A 23508-nucleotide genomic window follows, 5' to 3' on the forward strand; every position below is an offset into this window, starting at 1 on the left:
AGAGCTCAGAATGCCAGGTAGCTGAAAAATCTAGAAAATTGATTAAATAGGACTGTCCTTAAACATGTTTTTGTTAGACCAGGAGCAAGGAGGACCATTTAGAGCAGTAATTTTAAAATTAACAGATAAGCTAAAGGAATGCCTGAGTTTCCCAAATGTACTTTAATTTCAGTGAAGTACTGAAATTAAGTAAAAATTTTTTGATCAAAGAAAAAAATAAGGCCTGAAACTCCTATTTGAAATGGAAACAAAACCAGAAAAAGAATACTGAATTTAAAAATAACTAAGTTAAGCCAAGACATAATACTCTTCAAATATATCTATAGCACCCTAAGAACATTTTTTAATCAGTCATACTCTTTGAACATTAAACTAGGAGAGATTACAGGAAAAAAAAACTTATTTAAAGTTATTTTTTAAAAGCTAAGCCATGAATCATACTTTTCTAAGTTTTCTAATTCACAGTGGACCAGTTCTCTGTGTGAACCAGTTGCATTAACTATAGTTATCATAGTTATCGTTATTCTTATGATACAAAGCATGCACAGTAGCATCTCTGTTAAGCGTGATCAGGGTGATATCTAAAATGTCTGACCTTGAGAACAGGGTGGTTCTGATGCCCCTCCACATCCAGGATGGGTATTGCCTGGGCACTTGGGCAGGCTGTTCCTGGGGCTGCCGCCCTGCCTAGGAAAGGGTGGGATTAACAACGCCCAGAGGTAATGAGCTTTCTTGGTTCAGTAAAACGTCATCACCTTGCTGCCTGTATATTCCGAATTTTGCTTTATTGTATTTTTTTTTTTAAGATTTATCCACCACCCGAATTGCCAAGAGACTATCGACCAGTGCATTATTTCAGACCCGTGGTGGCCGCAACCTCAGAGAACTCCCACTTACTTCAGGTGTTATCAGAGTCAGCCGGGAAGCCAACAAATGACCCAGGGACACGTAGTAGGCACCAGCTGAATGCCTGCAAGCGGGGAGAGTTGCTAGGAGAGACGCCTATTCAAGGTATGTGCCACGGAGAAGGTTAAAATCATGATATTTATAATAACCGGAGCTACCCAAAGCAAAGCGGAAAGTCCTTTTTCCGTTGAAGTTTTTACATAATTTTGTATTCCCAGGCTGTGGGAATAAAAGTTGGTGATTGTGAATGGCGTACTTAACTGTACACAGTTAAGTACTTAGTACTTGCTGTTTCATCATCAGTTTGAGTTGTGTCATTAAAATTCTAAGCCCTGTCTTAAGTGCAGCAGTTTCCAGACTTTTGGTAGTTGTCCAAGAATGAGGTGAAGACCAGAGCCATGTGTATCTTCATTTTTCTGCACAGCCTGGGAGCATATGGTTTCTTTTCCTCTGGGGAAAAGGGTACTGTGGGTCTTTTCCTGAAAGCCTGAGAGGAGTGAGTGTGTCTGAATGGATGAATAGATACAGAGAATCCCCTTGTAGGCTGGAGCCCAAACACCCACTGAGAGATGGACTTGGGCTTGGTTTGGGAGCCTCAAATACAGTAGACCAAATGAGAATTCTTGGTTCCCCACTTCCTTCCCCAAAGCTGCTCTTTCTCCAGCCTTCCCCTTCTCAGTCAATGGTACCACCAGCGGCCCCCTGCCCGGCCTAGAACACAGGAACCCTAATTCTCAGCGCCTTTCTTCCCCTGCCTCCCCTGCCCTACCCAGGCCCTCTGCAAGTCCTCTCAGTCTGCCCTCACCAGGCGTGGGGACGCCGTCCACTTCTCTGCATTCCCACTGCTGCCACCCTGGTCTCTGCGCCCACCTTCGCTCATCTGGATCACTGCAGCAGCCTCTTCCCTGCCTCCTTAGTTCCTTTCAAGAGCCGGCAAACTACATGACTCCCCTCCTACTCCCCTGAAATCCTCCCCTACTGCTCTTGGGGCCCTGTGGACCCCACCCTGCCTGCCTTTCAGGCCACAGCCTGCTCCACTCTCCGTGAACCCCGCTGTGGTCCAGCCTTGTGATCCCCCCTCCTGCCCTCTGAGCCTGCCACCGTGATGTGTCTCGGGGCCTTTACTTTGCCTCTGCCTCTCTTTTCTCTCCTGTTTTGGCTTTTTTTTTTGCCTTGCTGTGAGGCTTGCAGGATCTTAGTTCTCCGACCACAGACTGAAGCCAGGCCCTCGGCAGTGAAAATGCAGAGTCCTAACTGCTCGACCACCAGGGAATTCCCAGCTCCTTCTTTTTACTAGAACTTACCTCAGATATTGTGTTTTTAGAGAGACTTCCCAGGCTTTCCCTGCCCACTGTTTGTTAATTATCCCCTCTCTCCCCCTACGACCAGTCCTCTCATCTAGGTCACTCCGTTTTTATTTTTTCCCCCCATAGTCCTCCTCTCATGGCAGTCCTCTGGTGTTGATTCTTGCTTCTTTAGGGTCCGTCTCCCTCATTAGTGAGAGCAGGACCTCGTATGTGTTGTTCTCCCAGCCCCAGGCCCAGCATGGAGTAGACGCTCAGTGGGCATTTGTGATACTAGTGCGTGACGGGTAACCGTGCTCTGAGCCCGGACTTACGCTAATGGAGGCCCCGAGACTGCAGTGTCACGTCCCTCTCTCTAGGAGCACTCGTTGGCCTGATAAACATCGAAGTATTGGCCCCCACTTTTGCCAAGTTTAAAATGGAGGTGTCGTTATTTTATTCCTGTCTAGTCCACAGGGACGGTATGAATACAGATGACACTGCATGTAAAATACTCCCCTCCAATTACATAAAATTGTGATATTGCAAATGTATATGTGCAAAGGAATGTGAATATAGACGTCTTAACAACATATCTAATCTCTTTCTCTTTTTGTTTCTTTGTAGGGGCACCCACTTCAGTGTTAGAATTTCTGTCCCAGAAAGATAAAGAGAGACTCAAAGAAGTGAAGCAGGCAACTGACCTTAAAGCCGCTCAGCTCAGGGCCAGGAGCCTGGCCCAGAGTGCCTCAGGCAGCAGACCGCAGCCCTTGTCTCCAGACGTCGGACACTGCTCGTGGCACATGGCGTTGAGTGGAGGGATGGCCAGCACAAGAACCAGCAACTTCAAACCTTTCGCTAAAGATCCAGAAAAGCAAAAACGATATGAAGAATTTTTAGCGAATATGAAACGGGGTCAGAAAGGTGGGTGCTAGGCCAGGGTGTCCCACGTGTCACCAGGGGGAGTGTTTTTGCTGTTCTGACCCGAGGCCCAGATTCAGAACTGAGGTGTCCTGCTCTGGCAGTTTTCCTTTGCCCTGCTGTGAGCACTGAAAAGGTTCAAGGCCCTGGCTCTTGACCTAAGAAAGCAGGAACAATTAGCCTGTGTTTCTCTGTATCTCAGGTCCCAAAGATAGCTGTTTAAATAGAGAGCGTGCCTTGGCTAATGCTAAATTACAGGCCATTTTCTGTTTGCAAATGTTTGACTTCTGTGTGAGGGTTGCACTTCCTGCCAAGAGAACAGGGTCATTTCCCACTCTGTCTTAAGATCCTAACCATGTAGCTCTAAATCATAGTCTAAAGTTTGACTTACAAAGACAGTTGGCTGTTGAACCCTTGCATGGGAAAAAAGTCACTCTGTGATCTTTGAAGTAAATATGGCAAGGCTGAGGCACGAGCTTGCTCACATACGCAGAAGTCCTACGAGAGCATGTCCTCAAATTAGAGGGGTTGGTTTTTCAAAGCATATTCTTGTGTACTGTGCCAAGATTTTACATCCCTGATGTTTTCTTGTTGAATTAAAACAAAAAGAGAGAAAGAAGTGTTTTCTGCTCAAATTTTGGAATACAGTATATGGATGAATTTTCACTGTCTAGAACTAGAAATAAGTTACTGGCTTTGAAAACTGAATCAAGCATTAGTCTCCCAATATTTTTCTCTGTTACATGCAGGAGGCAGAATTCAACAAAAGCATCATTTTGGGGGGTTAATAAAACATTTACTTAACAAATTATTTTGTTATCAAACTGTTCACCATGGTAGACTATTGGTGCTTCAGATAAAAACATCATTTTGAGGAAGGGAGCACAATTACCCGCCAAGTACCTCAGTGCCACGCTCTTCAGAACCAGGCTGCTAACGATTTGTGTTTGCTTGGTTGAACTCTGCAGTGGCGTGCACAACTTGTTCTCCTAGAAGTTCCCCATTTTTTCCTAGGAGTGAAGCAGTTCCTTATTCTCCCCCATAGATGCTCTGGAACGCTGTCTGGATCCCGGTATGACAGAGTGGGAGCGAGGCCGAGAGCGGGACGAGTTTGCCCGGGCAGCCCTGCTCTACGCGTCTTCCCACTCGACGTTGTCCTCCCGGTTCACTCACGCCCAGGAGGAGGACGATTCTGAGCAGGTGGAAGTCCCTCGGGACCAAGAGGTCTGTTGCCACCATTCCCCATGTGCTGATTTTTCTTTTTTTTAATTCTTTTAAATTATTTATTTATTTACTTATTTGTTTGGGTGCCTCAGATCTTAGTTGCAGCACACGGGCTCTCTAGTTGTGGCTCGTGGGCTGAGTTGCTCCACAGCATGTGGGATCTCAGTTCCCTAACCAGGGATTAAACCCACTTCCCTCTCAACCACTGGACCACCAGGGAAGTACCTCCTACAATGCTTAATTTTTAAAATGAAAACACTGTGTGGCCAGATACATTAAATCTTTTGGTAAAAAGCATCAAAATATACATGGCACTATAGAATAAGAAATAGGTTTGTTCTTTTAACTTGCAGTGTACTTTAGCAGATATATAACATAAGCTGTTTTGGAATTTTGGGAGATTGTTTGAAAACTTATAAATGGGGAAGCAGGCCAGCTGTATGGCCACTTGATGAAACGGATGACTGTCTTTTCCCAGAATGACGTCAGTGACAAGCAGTCGGCTGTGAAGATGAAGATGTTTGGGAAGCTTACCCGAGACACATTTGAGTGGCACCCTGACAAGCTTCTGTGTAAGAGGTTTAATGTCCCTGACCCTTATCCAGAGTAAGTTTGATAAACCTGCCTTTATGTCAGTACTTATGCTCGTGTGTTAAAGCTTACTTTCCCCTTACATACCCATTAAAATTTTTGTTTTTCTAGGTGAACTTAGTTGTAAGTACTTTGAACTGTGGACTTTGCAGATTTAACTTGTTTTAATTTGTTACTAAAAAAATAAGCCGACCTCCATTTAGCAAACTTTATTCTGTACTGAAGATAGGAAACTCAGATATGTCAAGTTACAAAAACAAAATGTCTGTCTAATTTGTCACCTTTTTAATCCTGCACATAGAGTTTACGTTTAAAATGAAACTTATGTTTTGTGATTTGTTACATGAATTCAACAACTTATCTGATTGTAAACATGGCAAGAAAGCATATCCAGTTGAATCAGAGATTTTGTCAGAAAATTTAGGCATATTTTTAGCAATGGAACTTTTTTTTCATGGAAATCCATTGTCAGAGTTAAATTCTGGCTCTTATTATAATAAGAAAAAACTCCTGGCTCCTGAAGTCAGACATTCCAAATTCTAAAATTGCTTTGAGAAGCAAAAACATCTTAAGGGATCTTTTTAGTCAAGTTGAAGGGCTGCTGGTGAAAAACAGGAGATGAGCAGCTTCACAGGAATTTGATTTTAATCCTTGCAGTTGTTCTTAAAATTATATATATGTTTCCTTTTCAACCCCCAGTTCAACTTTAGTTGGCTTACCGAGAGTGAAACGTGACAAATACTCAGTCTTCAACTTTCTGACGATCCCTGAGACAGCTTCCTCACCTGTGACTCAAGCATCAAGTGAAAAAGTTCCACAGCACCGAGCTTCCGACAGTGAGTGGGGCTTCCCCAGGTCCATGTGCTGACTGTGGTCTCAGCCCCTACCCTGTTGGGAAGACAAAAGTAAAGGGTACAAGCCGTTCAACTACCCATCTAACCCGTAGGGTACAAGCAGTGCAAAGTCTCCTGTTAAAAGGATTGTTTATATGAGTACATCAGCTCATGCTGACATGGTCCCGGTGTACACCATTTGTGACTGGGGCTCTGCCACATTCCTACCACCTCGCACAGTGCTTGGACCATAAAGGCTCACTGATGTTCTTGAATGAATTAAAGAGCCATAGTTGGAGAAGGCAGTGGCATCCCACTCCAGTACTCTTGCCTGGAAAATCCCATGGATGGAGGAGCCTGGAAGGCTGCAGTCCATGGGGTCGCTGAGGGTCAGATACCACTGAGCGAGTTCACTTTCACTTTTCACTTTCCTGCATTGGAGAAGGAAATGGCAACCCACTCCAGTGTTCTTGCCTGGAGAATCCCAGGGACCGGGGAGCCTGGTGGGCTGCCGTCTATGGGGTCGCACAGAGCCGGACACGACTGAAGCGACTTAGCAGCAGCAGCAGCAGCAGCAGCAGTGTAGAGCTTGCCTTTTGCTTGCTAATTCTGATATTAGGTCTATGTCCTACCTTTCAGAATCAAGAAAACCATCCAGATGGGATACTTCTAAAGAAGAAAAGAAAGAAGATTCCATTAGTGAATTTTTAAGTTTGGCTAGATCAAAAGTTGGTCCAGCTAAACCAGAGCCCAGCCCATTAGAAAACAAAGAGGAAGCGCGTGCGACGGAATCAGTCTCGAATAAGGTATTCAGGACTTTCAGGCTCTCTTTGCCAGGCTGACTGTGGCCTTTGCCTTTCCCAGTGGTGATGCTTTGCTGTTATTCGATAGCAGTGGTAAGCAAGCTTTTGCTGTGAAAGGCCAGATATTAATATTTTAGGCTTTGTGGGCCATACAGTACCATAGCTATTCACCTTGGCTGGTGAGTGCGAAAGAAACTACAGGCAATATGGGGAAAAAAATGAGTTCATCTGTGTTCCAGGAAAACTACAAAAACAGGCAGTGGGTTGGCTTTGGCCTATGGGCTGTAGTTTGTCTATGTCTGCTCTGCAGTTCAACAATTTCAGACATAGCCTTAATCATTTGAGGAGAGGTTATGAACATCTCTACCTGAAATGGCTTTCACTGAATGTCAGACACTGAAACAAAACTCAGTGTATTGTATAGAAAATATGATTTTTTCAAGTAACAAGTTTCCCTTTTATGGAGACTATAGAGAAAATATTCATTGGGTTTGTAAAAAACTATTGCTGTGGAAATTCCCGGGCAATCCAGTGGTTCGGACTCCACACCATCATTGCCAGGGCTCAGATTCAATCCCTGGTCAGAGAACTAAGATCACACAAGCCGTGAGGTGTGCCCCCCACCCCGCAAAAAAAAAAAAAAAAAAAAAAGACTGCTTTAATAGTTAAAAGTTGAGCTTAATAAAAAGTTGGTTTTATTTCTAATAGCCTCATTAAAATTATTTTATTTTTAACATACCTTAAACTTGACTGTTTAAAAAAACATACAGTTCAATGAGTTTTTACACATATGTAAGTTCATGGAACCAGCACCATAATCAGGATGCGGAGAGATACCATCACCTCAAACATTCCCTCATGCCGTCTCTTTGTGGCCATACCCTCCCATCACCCTAAACCCGTGTCAACCGTTGCTCTCAACTCAGTCTCCATAGTTTTGTTCCTTGAAGGATGATATATAAGTGGAATCAGGCAATATACATAAATAGCCTTTTGAGACTGGCCTCTTTCACTTAGTGTCACGCATTTGAGATTCCTCAGTACTGGGTGTGTACCCGGTTTGTTGCTTAATATTTCGTTGTATGGGTGCACCACAGCGTCGTGGTCCATTCACTCTTTGAGGACTTAGAGTTGTTTGCAGCTTTTGGTTATCATAACTAAAGCTGCTGTGAATATTCGTGTGTGGATTTGTGTGTGAACGTAAGTTTACGCTTCTCTAGGGTAAAGACCTAATTGTGGGATTGGTGGGAAATATGTACATACAGATGTCACTGTAAGAAATTGCCATACTGTATTCCCAAGTGCTTGTTTCCTGTATTTTGAAACTTTTCTTGTTAGGTACATACACACTGAGGATTGTTTTATATAGAGGTATTATGTTTTTTTGGCCACCCTGTGCGGCATGCAGGATCAATCCCCAACCAGGGATTGAAACCAGGCCCTTAACAGTGAGTGTGCAGAGTCCTGCCCACTGGACTGCCAGGGAATTCCCAGGATTGTTACGTTTTGTTGGTGAATTGACCTTTTTCATCATTATGTAATATTACTCTTTATCATTACATTTAAAGTGGGTTTTTAATAAACAGCGTGTCATTGTTATTAGGTCTTTTATTTTTAAATATATTTTGATAATCTGTGTGTTTTAATCTTTGTATGTTTTAACCATTTGCATTTAATGTTATTTGTAGATATAATTGGATTTTGGTTTGTAGTTTTATTATTTGTATTCTATTCCTTCTCTTTCATTCCTATGATTCTCCTTTACTACTTTCTTTCATATTACTTTAATAATTTTTAGTATTCCATTTTAATTTGTCTAATTTTTTACTCTGTTTTTCAGTGATTGCCCTAGGAGTTACAATACACATACTTAACCTTTTCACCATGTATTTAGAATTGATATTTTATCACTTTGAGTGGAATGTGCAATCCCTTTACCCTCCCTGCTTTATGTTGTTGTCTTATATGCTACATATTAATATATATATATTCTCAAAAAACTTCAGCAGACAATATTTAAATTGTTGCTTTCCATCGTTATACATATTTTAGAGAACTGCTGAGGAGATAATATGTTTGATCTACTTGGATATTACCATTTCTGTTCCTGAAGTTCCAAATTTCCCCCTTATCATTTCCTTCCTTTAGCATTTCTTTCCAAGCAGTTCCAACAACTAATTCTCTTAATTTTCCTTCATCTGAGAATATCCTGTATTTCATCTTCATTCCTAAAGGATTTTTTGCTGGATGTAGAATTCTGGGTCAACAGTTCTTTTCTTTCAGTTCTCTAAAAATATTCTACCACCTCCTTCTGGCCTCGTGGTTCCTGATGAGAAACCTGCAGCCATTCACATTGTTCTTCCTCTCCTTGTAATGACGTGATTTTTTTCCTCTGACTTCTTTTAAGATTTTCACTTTGTCTTCGGTTTTGGCTGTTTGATAACGATGTATCTGGGTGTGAATTTCTTTGAGATTATTTTGTTTGGGGTTTGCTGAGTTTCTTGAATCTTTGTGTTTGAACAAATTTGGGGCATTTTCAGCTATTATTTTCTTCAAATATTTTTCTTTTATAAAAATTCTTTTTTGCCACACAGAGTGGCTTATGAGATCTTAGTTTCCTGACTGGTGATGGAACCCAAGTCCTCAGCGGTGAAATTGCAGAATCCTAACCACTGAACCACCAGGGAATTCCCCCAGATACATTTTTCTGCACACATTCTCACGCTTCTCTTGAGACTCTGATGACATTAAATGAATTTATACTATAGGTCTCTGAACCTCTGTTCTGTTTTTCAATCTTTTTTCCCCTCTGTTTACATTAGATAATTTCTCTTGATTTGTCTTTAAGTTCACTGAGTCTTCTCTGCCATTTCCATTCTGCTATTGAGTCCATCCAGTGAATTTTTAACTTGGGTTATTGTATTTATATCTTTTATTTATTTGCTAAGACTTTTAAAAAATCTTTTCATTTGTTTGTCTCTATTCTTGGAGCATGGTTATAATAGCTGCTTTAAAATCTATCTTCTAATTCCAACATTTTTGTCATTTTGATTTTTGTCATTTGAGGTTGGCATCTGTTGATTATCTTTTGCAAGTTGAGATTTTCCTGTTTGTTGTGTACCAAGTAAGTTTTGTCTCTGGCCGTACCACCCTGAATGTCCCCGATCTCATCTGATCTTAGAAGCTAAGCAGGGATCTGGTTAGTACTTAGATGCGAGAATGCCTGGGAATATCAGGTGCTATAGGCTTTTTGGGCTTCCCTGGTGGCTCAGATGATGAAGAATCTGCCTGTCATTTAGGAGAGCCGGGTTTGTTCCCTGGATTGGGAAAATCCTCTGGAGAAGGGAACGGCTACTCACTCCAGTATTCTAGCCTGAAGAATTCCATGAACAGAGGAGCCTGGCAGGCTACAGTCCATGGGGTCGTAAAGAGTTAGACATGACTTAGTGACTAACACTTTCCCTATTCAAGGTTGGATTGCATTCTTGAAACTTTGAATATTAATGTTATGAGATTCTGGGTCTTGTTTAAATTCTAAGGAGAATCTCGATGTTTTGTATTGTTTTGTTTTGCTTAAGTGGACAATGGACCTAATAAGGTTCAGGCTACAAGTTCTAACCACTCTTGGTTGAAATGCTCTTCAAGTTTTCAAAGCCTTTATATAGTACTCTTCAGATCTTTCCCATATGTGCTGTTCCTCGTGGCTGGTCTGGGATCTGGCTGGTAGTTAATCCCATAGTTCTGTTATCAAAGGCTATGGTTTGCTGTTCAGAATCAGATCCCTGAGCTCAGAGGTGAGGCAGAAAGAAACTCATTACCCCTGGATCACCCTATTCAGCTCCTCCTCTTCCTGATATTGCTGACATGCCTTTTAAGTCCTCCAGTTAGAAAGTTGGGGCTTTTGTTTCCTTGCTCTGCCTTGCACTTCCTGTGACTTTTTCTGTCTGGAGTCAAGTGGCAGGAGGGCAGGCCGGGGAAGACAGCAGTGACATTCACTCCAGACTGTTGGAACCACAGCTCCTATGGTCAGAAAAAATGGTCCCCCTCCTGCTGAGCCCAGCAGCAGCAGCCATCCCCCACGCCACCATGGATTTGGAACCATGCCCTTTGGGGTTTAATGGTATAAAACCTGGGGGTTCTGGCTCTGTGATATGGTCATTGGGTTAGAAAGCCTTCTGCTACTGCTACTGCTAAGTCACTTCAGTCGTGTCCAACTCTGTGTGACCCCATAGACAGCAGCCCACCAGGCTCTCCCGTCCCTGCGATTCTCCAGGCAAGAACACTGGAGTGGGTTGCCATTTCCTTCTCCAGAAAGCCTTCTAGATTTTCTCAAATCATGTTGCGATAGTATTTAGATAATTTTGACTAAAATGTCTTGGTTCTTGCTTTTTTAGTTATTCGATTGTGACCGTAGCAGGGTCTCTTCCCCTTTCTGAGTTAATTAATTTCTTTCCCTGAATCACCACAATTGTGAATGTGCACACTTTTGGTGGAAGGTGGGGGTGGTGGTGATTAGGGAGCTTTGTAGATGTAGTTGTTGTGTGTTTGGTGTATGTTGTTAATTGTTTAATTTCAGTACAGCTCCTATTATATTCTGGAAAAAATATAAACAAAAAAAACATATTCTGTGGCTATCTAAGTGTAGAATGTCTTATATACTCATGTACATTTAATAATGTCCATATTTGCTCAGTTGCTCAATCGTGTTCGACTCTTTGCGACCCCATGGACTCCTCTGTCCATGGCATTTTCCAGGCAAGAATCCTGGAGTGGGTTGCCATTTCCCACGCCAAGGGACATTTAATAATACAGACACTATTAAAGGTCAGGACTGTCTGCAAACAGTGTCATTCAGTAATGGTCCATGCATGTGACTTTGGTGTTTGTGGTTTGTCATAAAAATATCAAATACATGACTTTTATAGGGAATTGTGGCTATGATTTCCTGTGCTTCGCTGTTAGCCTCTCTCCTGACATTTTTATAACTTTGAAAAGTTTGAAACAATCTTGAAAGTTTAGATACAGTGTAGACAATTTTTTTTCCTGAACCACTTGAGTATGAATTGCCAGTCGGATGCCCCATCACACCCACGTTTTCTTTTAAAGAAGGGCATCCTCTTTTTATGTGTTTGTTTGGCCTCATCGGGCCTTAGTTGCAGCTCACGGGATCTGTGTTTCATCATCATGTGGGATCTCTCATTGCAGTGCACGGACTCTCTCTAGTTGTGGCTCTCAGGCTTTGTTGCCAGGAGGCATGTGGGATCTTAGTTCCCTGACCAGGGATCAAATCTTTGTCCCCTGTATTTCACGGATTCTTAACCACCAGACCACCGGGGAAGTCCCAGGAAGGGCATTCTCTTATACAACCACGGAACATCCATCACAATCAGCAAGTCAACATTGATGCGTTATTACTGCCCACTAGCTGTCCTTCACAGCCAAAGAGTGCAGCAGCATCACCACTGCATTGAGCTGCCACGACTCTTTAGTCTCCTTCAGTCTTGGAACAGTTCCTCAGTCTTTCCTTGACTCTCATGATCTCGATACTTTTGATGGTTATGGGCCAGCGGTTTGTAGAATAGTCCTCAGTTTGGGCTCGTCTGGCCTTTGCTTAGGATTAGACCCGCACCTGCATCTTTGGCAGGAACACTTGAGAAGGGGTGCCGCTGTGGTCTCAGCGTGCCCTGCCAAAGTGGCGCATGGCGTTGATTTGTCCTATTCCTGACTCTCACTTTGCTTGCTCGGGTAAGGTGGTATCGGCCGGACCTCTCCACTAAGAAGTTGGTCTTTTCCCTTTTGTAGTTAAGTGCATTTATTTATTTATCATTTTTACTTTGTTTTTGATACAAATTGAAGAGCTCTGAAATATATAAACACGCTGTCCCTTATCAAATTATTTTTATCCCTGTGGACCCACGGTTTCCTATTTTACCCAAAGGGATAATCGAGTACTGTCATTTTTTTTGACCGCAGTGTGTGGCGTGTGGGATCTTAGTTCCCCGGCCAGGGATTGAACCCGTGCTTCCTGCAGTGGAAGCGTGGAGTCTTAACCACTGGACTGCCAGGGGAGCCCCAACTTATTTTAATGCTCCAGCTGTCCCGGTTTGGTTAGTTGAAGCCCCTTCAGTGTGGCTCCTGTGTGCCGTTGGCACATCCCTCTTACGCTGTGAGTGTGTCCTCACTTTCTGGGCACAGTTAGATGTTCTAAGCTCATCTTTTTATATCTCAGCCCCAATTCTAGAGTCAGTCCTTACTCCAAGGTGCCCTGGTTATTTTTAGTGGACAATGATATCCTTAATTTTTTTCTATGGGGAAGGATTTTACACAGTCACAAACTCCATCTTGTATTGGTTTTCTTCACATGTTTATAACTCTGCTTCAGAAATTGGAGGTGGTGTGGGATATGGGAGGGACTACTGGCCGAGAATGAGAGCTCCACTGGGTAGAGTCCAGGCCCACCCGGGGCATGTAGCATGTGTGTGTTTATGTATAGCACATGTGCGTCGTTGACAGAGCCTCTTGTCGTTCCTAACCTACATTCTTCAGTGGTAAAACGGAAGGACTGAAGTGGATTCTGATCTCAGCCACTCTTGTGGCTGCTGTTTACACGTAGTACTTTAGATCGCCCATGTCTGTCTGGTGATAAGCTGTTGGGATGTGGGAACCATGCCTTCTTCATACCTTTGTCCCTGTTTATAGGATGGGGTATGTACAAAGTCACTAGCCTGACCCTCCATCCCGGCTGCTTTTAGGAAGAGTGACCTGTAATTGCAGAGGGGAGCTCCAGGACCACTTCGTCAGTGTGTTCCTCGCACTCTCCCCATTGTGTGGTTGTTCAATCACTCAGTCATGTCCAACTCTGCGACCCCAGGGACTGCAACAGGCCAAACTTCCCTCTCCCTCACTGTCTCTTGGAGTTTGCTCAAATTTGTCCATTGAGTCAGTGATGCCATCCAACCATCTCATCCTCTACACCCCCCCCTCCTCCAGCCCTCAGTCTTTCCCAGCATCAGGGTCTTTTTCCAATGAGTTGGCTCTTCGAATCAGGTGGCCAAAGTATTGGAGCTTCAGCCTCAACATCAGTCCTTCCAATGAATATTCAGGGTTGATTTCCTTTAGGATTTACTGGTTTGATCTTGCTATCCAAATGAGAAGGTCCCCAGTTTTCAGCACCTTTTATTGAGTACACTGTCTTCACTACCTTTCATGTTTGGACTTCTAAAGGCTCAGATAGACTTTTTTTTATTTTATTTTATTTATTTACTTATTTTTGGCTGTGCTGGGTCTTTGTTGCTGTACGACGGCTTTCTCTAGTTGCAGCAGCGGGGGCTACTACTTCTCACGGCAGTGGCTTCTCTTGTCGCGCAGCATGGGCTCTAGGGCACATGGGCTTAGTAGTTGTGGCTCACAGACTTAGTTGCTCCTCAGCATGTGGGATCTTCCCAGACCAGGGATCGAACCGGTGTCTGTTGCCTTGCAAGGTGGATTCTAACCACTGGACCACCATAGAAGCCTCAGATAGACTTTTGGAACCGGGACAGAGGTGCTGTGCTAGTCCCTGCTGCCTTTTTCTGGGTCCGTTGCAGTTCTGATTGATGACCTATTTCCATGAGAGGTTTCAGCTGCTTCTACCAGTCAGCGTGGTCTACAGGTATTGAATCAGAAAAGTACCACAAAATGATAATACGTGAGTGATTACTGTTTAGTTAGCTAATGTGTGGATATGGAGCCCCACACACGTGAGTACAGACATGAGCACCTGTGCGTGTGCGTGAGCCGTGCTCTAGAATGTGTAGCTCTTTTCATCCTTGCCTCTTCACCTCTGATTCTCATTTCACTGTTAATACAGGTAGTGAACAAAGATGTGGATTCACAGACTGAAGGAGAGGGTAGCCGCCCATCCATGGACTTATTCAAGGCCATCTTTGCCAGCTCCTCTGATGAGAAGTCTTCGTCCTCTGAGGATGAGCAAGGTGACAGTGAGGATGATCAGGAGGGTACCAGGGAAGCGGACTTCAAAAGTTCCCAGGAGACTGACTTGGTTGAAGCATCATCTGTGGCACAAGGTATGTCAGATATTTCAGACTTTGGAATCTGAAAAAGAAAACAGTGGTGTCTATAGGGAAGCTGCTCCTTCATTTGGTATCAATTTTTAACCAGGATAATTAGCAACTGATGATGTTTTTAAGTTTCGTGTTTTTTAAATTAAAACAAGTTTTATTTAAGTATAGTTAATTTACAATATTATGTTTCGGGTATATGACATAGTGATTCAAAAGTTTTATAGATTATACTCCATTTAAAGGTGTTCTAAAATTTTGGCTGTTCCCTGTGCTGTACAGTATATCCTTGTAGCTTTTTTGCTGTTGCTGTTGTTGTACCTTGCGGCTCACTGGATCTTAGTTCCCGAAGTAAAAGTGCAGAATTCTAACCACTGGGTCGCCAGGGGATACCCTGTAGCTTACTTATTTTATACGTAGTAGTTTGTATCACTGAATCCCCTACCCTTCTCTTGCCCCTCTCTCCTTATCGCTCCCCACTGGTAAACACTAGACTGTTTTCTGTGTCTGTGAGTCTGTTTCTGTTGCATTATATTTATGCACTTGTTTTATTTTTTATATTCCCATGTAAGTGATAATGTACTGTGTTTGTCTTTCTCTGTCTGAATTATTTCTCTATACATAATACCTTCCAGGTCCATCCATGGTATTGCAAATGGCAAAATTTCCTTTTTTATGGATGAATAATATTCCTGTGTACGTGTGTGTGTGTGTGTGTGTGTGTGTGTGTATACCATATCTTCTTTATCCATTCCTCTGTTGATGGACACTTAGGTAGCTTACATATCTTGGCTATTATAAATAATGTTGCTGTTAACATTCAGGTAGATGTATCTTTTCAAAATAGACTTGTTGTTTTTTTTTTTTTCTGGAAATATACTCAGGAGTGGGATTGTTGGATCATATGATATTTCCATTTAGTTTTTGAGGAATCTCTGTATTACTTTTCACAGCGGCTGCACCAGTTTACACTCCTACCAGCAACGTACAGGAATTATTTCCTCTGCATCCTCACCAACATTTGTTATTTGTGGTCTTTTTGATGGTAGGCATTCTGACAAGTGTAAGGTGATATCTTGTGTTTTTTTTCATCATGTTTTGATTTGCATTCCTCTGCTGATTAGTGATGTTGAACATCTTTTCATATGCCTGTTGGCCATCTGTATGTCTTCTTTGAAAAATGTCTCTTCAGGTCTTGTGCCCATTTTTTTAATTGGGTTGTTTACTTATAAAATGTTTTTGATGTTGAGTTGTATGAGCTGTTTAAATATTTTGGATATTTAACCCTTATCAGTCATGTCATTTGCAAACATTTGTTCCATTCAGTTGTCTTTTCACTGTGTTGATGGTTTTCTTTGCCATGCAAAAGCTTTTTAGTGTAATTAGGTCTTATTTATTTATTTTTGCTTTCCTTAGTAGACAGATCCAAAAATATTTATATGACTTATAGAATGGCAACCCACTCCAGTGTTCTTGCCTGAAGAATCCCATGGACAGAGGCGAGCCTGGTGGGCTACATTAATCCGTGGGGTCACAGAGTAAGACATGACTGAGCGACTTTCACTCACTCACTCATTCATAATCTTTTGCATTTTTAATTGAGATGGAGCAGAGTTCTTTTTTTTTCCTCCTCTCTGGCATAAATCTATGGTGTATCTTTAGAATGGCTATGTTTGATAATATTGATTTTCCTATGTGTGCTAGTTGAAAAGAATTAAAAAATAGTAAAATTTTCATTAAAAAAAAACTTCCTTTTTTTCATGTGGTTGATGACAAGATGCCAGGATTATTAGGAAACATTTGGTCATAATATGTACAGGGGTTCTTCTGCTTTCTTCTCTGTAGGGCAGGTTGTGTGCTCTGGCTCACCTGTCAGATGGGCATTGCCTGGCACATAAGTAGCACTTGGTAGGTGGTTTCTGTTCTCATTATAATGAGTCTGACTCTTGGTTAGTAGCCTGTTCTACCTGTTCTGTTTACCCCAGCCAGGGGTTCGGGCATAGGATAGGGGGCCATCTGCAAGGGTGGGAGACTTTTCAGATGCTTGGGTGGGTGGACAGAATTTCCCATCTCAGTCTTAGAGTGTTCTTCTTGCCCTTGTCAGTCTGTGGTAGACTTAGGTATAATTTTTAAGGGCCTTTACCCAAAAAGTTATGTAGAGATATAAGATACTGTTTGTTTGTAGGTGACCACAAATGTCAGCCTATTTATTAATTTCTTCTGTGAAAAAAAGGCAACTTATTTTTTTAATTACACAATTATATGTTACTTGAAAAGTTTAAAAATTTAGAAATGTAGAAAGCTTAAGTCTCTTGGAATCCCTCTTTCCCAGAGATAACCACCAACACTTCGATACATATTTTTCTAGACTTGCCCCATCTTTCTCTCTTATCTCTGAAAACCAAATCATCTCTTCTTTAAAAATGAGATTATTAATGTGAACATGATAATTCGTTCATATTCAGTTTTTCTGCCCTTTGACAATTTGAGTGATGTGAAGCCTTCTGAGCTTGATCAGTCTGACATCCTGTTTGTTTCTAAGTCTTTATTCTCCTGAGATGGCCCTCCTCAAGGATGTATTTCAACCTTTTAGGTCTCAGGTGATGTGAGTGTGCACGACAAGCACCCTCGCCACCTCGGTGGTACAGCCACTGGGGCACCTGGTTGCAGGTGTCCTTGGGTGACCGACATTCCAGCTCAAATGTCCATGAAGTCAGAGGTTGGGCCTGCATGTTCTCTCTGTATCCTCAGCATTTGGCGTGAGCTGGTTAAGTGGGGTACTGAAGAAAAGCACATGTTATCTGGTGAAATAGTTTTAGACTCAAGTACATTGATGTTTGGCATGTGTATGTAATTAATACCCTGATGTTTTTCAGCTAGCGAGCCAGCACCCCAAGAGCCTGCACCATTCTTCCCGATTCAGAAGATGCAGATAGATGAAAGAGAGGCGTTTGGCCCACGGCTGCCCCCAGTCTTCTGCCCCAGTGAGTCGAGAGTGCTTTGCGTCATCCATTTGCATGGACCCAGAGTCTCCCCCTAGGATAGGACAACTCTAATCACGTCGTTCCACCCACTAACATAATCCAGCACGGGGCCACCCAAATATATACATTTCTTCCTCGCTTGTCTGTTCTCAGCCACACTTGGAAAATCAGTGCTTCCACCTTGTACCTAAATGATAGTAGCTGCTCTTCAGTCTCAGACACCTTCAATCTTCTTTTTAACAGAAGGGTCCTTAGTATCACTTTCACGAATTGGAGAAGGAAATGGCAACCCACTCCAGTGTTCTTGCCTGGAGAATCCCAGGGACGGGGGAGCCTGGTGGGCTGCCGTCTATGGGGTCGCACAGAGTTGGACACGACTGAAGCAACTTAGCAGCAGCAGCATAGAAATTTAAAAAAAAAATTAAAAATCTAGGACACAAAGATGGAACAGGAATTGTAGAGAGAAGGATATTCTGATACTTTTATTTTTAATCCTTTGGCTAATGTAGCAAAAAAATAAATAAATAAAACTAATCCTTTCAGCAGTAAATACAGCTCATTCTCCTCCCCCAGTGTCTGTTGACAACTTCCGTTTGTTGCCAGCTTAAATTGACTTCTCACCTTAAAATGTTTATACTGGTTTATCATCTCTTTGAAAGCTGGGTTAACACACATCTGATAATAGGGCCCAGATGTATAAATGACATAAAATTCTCTTACCTACTTTATGGTTTCCTGTAGTACCCACTTACACATATCGGTTTGGTTAATTAACCCAGCCTTCAAAGAAATGATAGAAAGCAGAGAGGAGTAAAAAGTGTGAGGTCTTGACAAATTGTGGTGAATGTATTTCTCATCTCTATAGTTGTTCAGATCCTTAGTTTAAAAATACGTGTGTCAGTACCTGAAAGCTAAGTTACTTATGGCTGTTTCCCAGAACAGCCCTTGATATCTTTGTAATAGTTAATAACCTAATTTGGTCTATGAGTTATTTTCCAAAAACTAGCATTAAAAAAAAATAGTTTGGGGAGGTCAAATTTGGAAATATCTGACCACAACATAATACTAGAAAGTTGCAGATATCTGTTCACCTGGTTTGAAAAATAAACTGTATTTGTGAAATACCTTGGAGCTTTTTTTTAAGTAGATAAAAGTTGATTTAATGTTTTACAGTGTTTCTACTCTGGATAGTCTTCTGCTGGTTTGATGACTGGAAGTTCATGAAAACGATTCGGTCGGAATTTGGAAATGGAGAATTTGAGCTCATGCAACTTGTTTAGTCATTTTTAATGATCACGTACACTATGTTCTTTTGATGCTAAGTTTTTAGTGTTTCCAGGTATAAGACGAGCTCATGTGAAATGTGCTTTTGGAAAGGGAGGAGGCTTTCAGAGGGCCTGGCGGTTATGGCTTTGGGGTTCATGTTTATGGTCCCTTCTGATCCTCTCTATGTCCCTAAGGGGATAAGGATTCTTGTTTTCCCCTTTTTTCAGATGGGAAAACAACATGTCAAAGATCAGAGCTGGTGACAGAGCCAGATGCAGATTCTGATCCGTCTTTGAGTTTACCCAAAGATGTTAAATTACAGAAAGCTTGTAGGTATTCTAGTCTGACTTTATCTTCATCTGGCAGATAAGGCTGTGGCCAAACACTAGTTGGATCAAACAGGTCTTAGGTTGAGGTTTCTGGCAGTTTCTAAATACAGAGCTACAGTGTGACACACTAATCTGCTTGTTTACCAGTGAGGTAGGGCTGGAGTTCTGCCTTAATGGTAAACATTCTATCTGCGTCATTACTGAATTCAGTAATTTAGCCTTTTTTTCCCCATGGGTGCCTCTAGTTCATGTCTTTATTACGTCTGTGTTTCAGATGCACGTCAAAAACTTGAGGCACCTCTCAAAGAGAAACATAAAAAGAACAAAGAAAAACACAAGACCAAGAAAGAGCATAGACGGAAGAAAGAGAAGGTGAGTAACTTCTGGGTGTGTGGTGTCAGATGCCCCAGCCTCCAGGAAGCCAGTCAAAGAGGGATGTGGCCACAGGTCTCTCACTGACTTGACTTAATATCAATTCAGTGTAACCCCTTGATTTCAAAAACACTTTGTTTTTCTTTCAGACAGAATATTTTAATTTATTCTGTTGTACTTAATTTTTTTTTAAATTCATGAACATTAAAAAGTAGGAAATAAGGACATTTAATATCTTAGAGTTGGGAATTCCCTGGTGGTCCAGTGGTTAGGACTCAGCACTTTTCACGTCAGGGACCTGGGTTCTATCCCTAGTCGGGGACCTAAGGTCCCACAAGTTATGCAGCTGAAAATAAATAAATAAATAAATAAATATCTTAGAATAATGGTTGAGTATTAAGTAATAAAACAGTTAATTACTAACTTTAATAAAATAATTGTTTAAATAAATAATAAGAGCATTTAATATTGATTATTATTCAATATAAAAAGAAGGTATTAGTTTGAATATTTCTCAACTACTTTGTCATCACTACCAATAGAGACTTGGGTCTGTAGCTTGTCATTTGAAGTGATAGACACTTGAAGAACACCATTGACAGCCCTTACCTCAACATCGGTATCTTCTTTTGCATTATGGTGCAGACGTTTAATTCAGTTAACGTTAGTGCTGGGCTCCCACAGTGGTCTGGGCAGTAGGAGAACTGATTAGAAACAGCTCCACTTTTAGCTCCCAGAAAACAGAATTCTTGAGCATGGAAGATAGGAGAAGTTCTCCTGGAGTGAAAGGAAAGGAACTGGTGCTGACAAGTTTGAAAACCAAACTCCCTTGTTTCTCAACAGCCTGTGTGCTGTCCCCTAACCTTCGCCCAGTTTTTTCTTCGTGCTTAACCACTGGACCGACCACCAGGAAAGGCGCTTCGGTTTTGTTTTTGAATGACTCCAGCAACCAAATGCCTCATTAGCCTGTAATTGTGCTGAATAAGGGATGGAAACACCTATTTGTTCTCCTTAAAGTTATTTATTTACTTTTTTTCAGAAAAAGAAACACCGAAAACACAAGCACAAAGGCAAGCAAAAGAATAAAAAATCAGAGAAAAGTAGTAGTTCTGAGAGTACAGACAGCAGCGACAGCCAGAGTGAAGAAGGGCCCACAGACCTGCCGCCCCAGGAGCTGCTGAGACGGTAGGCAGCGCAGAGGCGGGTTGAAACCTTGCCATGTTTGCTTAGAGGCAAATGTCAGGAATGATAGATTGGTGTGTTGACTCAGCTTTTTATAAAGTTAACTTCTAATTGCATAAGTAATACGTGAATATATTATTGCTGTGAACATTCAAATCTTACAGGTAAAACTGTGACCAGTTTCCCAAATCTCTCTTCTCTCCACAGTCCCCTCTGTTGTCAGATGCTTTGTAACTTTGAAGACTTTTTTACACAACTACACACACACACACACACACACAGGTACATACACATTTTGTTTCACATTTTTAACATAAATCTAGTCCATGGAATTTTCCAGGCAAAAGTACTGGAGTGGGTTGCCATTTCCTTCTCCAGAGGATCTTCCCAACCCAGGGATCAAACCCGGGTCTCCCGCATTGCAGGCAGACGCTTTACCATCTGAAACACCAGGGAAGCCCTTAAAAGCAAGGAATAAATACCACCAAACTGTTGTCAAAAGTGGCTCTATCCATTTGAACTGTGAAGTACCTTGTTGTTACATCAGCTACAAGCAGCATGGAGATGTTTGGCAGCCTGATGGGTGAAGAATGGCATGTCATCTTCACTGCATTTCCTGGATCAGTAACGAGGCCGAGTATCCTTTGCTTTGTGTCTCAGCGTTTCCTGTGGGCTCCTTTGTGAATAACGTGCTCCTGAACATTTCACAATGTTCTGTCCTCTGTTAGACTGTTTTTCTGGATTTTAGGTACTGTTTTACTGATTTTTAGGAATTATTATTAAAAAAATTAAAAACAAATTTTTTGGCCCACTGTGAGGCATGCAGGTAGTATCTTAGTTCTCTGTTCAGTTCACCTTAGTTCAGTTGCTCAGTCATGTCCGACTCTCTGTGACCCCATGGACTGCCGCACACCAGGCCTCGCCATCCATCACCAAGTCCTGGAGTTTACTCAAACTCATGTCCATTGAGTCAGTGATGCCATCCAACCATCTCATCCTCTGTCGTCCCCTTCTCCTCCCGCCTTCAGTCTTTCTCAGCATCAGGGTCTTTTCAAATGAGTCAGTTCTTTGCATCAGGAGTTTCAGCTTCAGCATCCATCCTTCCAATGAATATTCAGAACTGATTTCCTTAAGATGGACTGGTTGGATCACCTTGCAGTCCTAGGGACTCTCAAGAGTCTTCTCCAATAACACAGTTCAAAAGCATCAATTCTTTGGTGCTCAGCTTTCTTTATAGTCCAACTCTCACATCCATACATGACCACTGGAAAACCCATAGCCTTGACTAGATGGACGTTTGTTGGCAAAGTAATGTCTCTGCTTTTTAATATGCTGTCTAGGTTGGTCATAACTTTTCTTCCAAGGAACAAGCATCTTTTAATTTCATGGCTGCAATCACCATCTGCAGTGATTTTGGAGCCCCAAAATATAAAGTCTGTCACTGTTCTCACTGTTTCCCCATCTATTTTCCACGAAGTGATGGGACCAGATGCCATGATCTTAGTTTTCTGAATGTTGAGCTTGAAGCCAACTTTTTCACTCTCCTCTTTCACTTTCATCAAGAGGCTCTTTAGTTCCTCTTCACTTTCTGCCATAAGGGTGGTGTTATCTGCATATCTGAGGTTATTGATATTTCTCTTGGCATCTTGATTCCAGCTTGTGCTTCATCCAGTCCAGCGTTTCTCATGATGTACTCTGCATATAAGTTAAATAAGCAGGGTGACGATATACAGCCTTGACGTACTCCTTACTCTTTTCCCAATTTGGAACCAGTCTATTGTTCCATGCCCAGTTCTAACTGTTGCTTCCTGACCTGCACACAGGTTTCTCAGGAGGCAGGTCAGGTGGTCTGGGATTAGCAAACCCGTGACCCTTGCAGTGGAAGCAGAGAGTCTTAACCACTGGACTGCCAGAGAAGTATCCCCCTAACCCTCTTTTTTTTTTTTTTTTAACATTTAAAAATTTATAAAAAGTTTTTTAGAGACTAAAAAATAATTCTGGATAGTCATCCTTTGTGTTCTAGAGTGTTACCTGTTACATGACTTTTGTTGAATAGAAGCTTTAATTTTTGGTACACTCAATTTTACTAGTTTTTTTTGGTGGTGGTGGTGGTGTGTTTTACATTTTGTCTTTTAAAGGCCTTCCCTAATGTAAGATTTTGTATATGTATGTAGACTGTCCTCATGCTTTTTTCAGTTTTGTTTTCATTTAGTTTGAGTTGTTTTATTTTCCTTTTTTTGTGAACAGAGTAGTATAGGCATCCAACTTAACTTTCTCCAGATAGATGGCCAGTTGTAAATATTAGTGAGAGTAAATAAACGAGCTGTGATTTAAAAGAACCCCTGAATCCCAGTGGCTCAGCCAATGAAGCATCAATGGGACTGAGAAAGTTACTCAGGATCCCAGTTTGTTCCACTGTAGCATGTGACCCTCAGAGGAGGGGAATGGATTGGAAGATGGTTCTGGAGGTTGTTATGGCCCTGCCTGCAAGTCCTGGTTTCTCTTCCCTTCCAGCCCATAGCCCAGGGCAGACCCTGCTGTCTACCACAGGACTGGGTAGGGGAAGTCCAGGTGTGGGCCCAGGATGAAGAGAGACGGAACAGGCTTCTCATGTTGTGGAGCATGGGTTCTAGGGAGCATGGGCTCAGTAGTCATGGTTCCCAGCCTCTAGAGCACAGGCTCAGTGGTTGTGGTGTACGGGCTTAGTTGCTCCAAGGCATGTGGGATCTTCCTGGACCAGGGGTCGAACCGGTG

General features: G+C 42.1%; 1 protein-coding gene across 1 annotated transcript in view; it reads left to right on the forward strand.

Moving 5' to 3' along the window:
• GPATCH1 (G-patch domain containing 1) overlaps window positions 1-23508 on the forward strand; it is a 55375-nt gene that overhangs the window by 29407 nt on the left and 2460 nt on the right. The window contains exons 10-19 of the mRNA XM_061387898.1: window positions 807-1011; window positions 2817-3113; window positions 4156-4334; window positions 4813-4940; window positions 5625-5761; window positions 6398-6564; window positions 14411-14627; window positions 17498-17605; window positions 19475-19572; window positions 20612-20757. Of these exons, the coding sequence (XP_061243882.1) occupies window positions 807-1011; window positions 2817-3113; window positions 4156-4334; window positions 4813-4940; window positions 5625-5761; window positions 6398-6564; window positions 14411-14627; window positions 17498-17605; window positions 19475-19572; window positions 20612-20757 (1682 nt within the window). The remainder of the gene's footprint in view (window positions 1-806; window positions 1012-2816; window positions 3114-4155; window positions 4335-4812; window positions 4941-5624; window positions 5762-6397; window positions 6565-14410; window positions 14628-17497; window positions 17606-19474; window positions 19573-20611; window positions 20758-23508) is intronic.

Source organism: Bos javanicus, chromosome 18, assembly GCF_032452875.1.
Source record: "Bos javanicus breed banteng chromosome 18, ARS-OSU_banteng_1.0, whole genome shotgun sequence".
NCBI classification, from domain to species: Eukaryota; Metazoa; Chordata; class Mammalia; order Artiodactyla; family Bovidae; genus Bos; species Bos javanicus.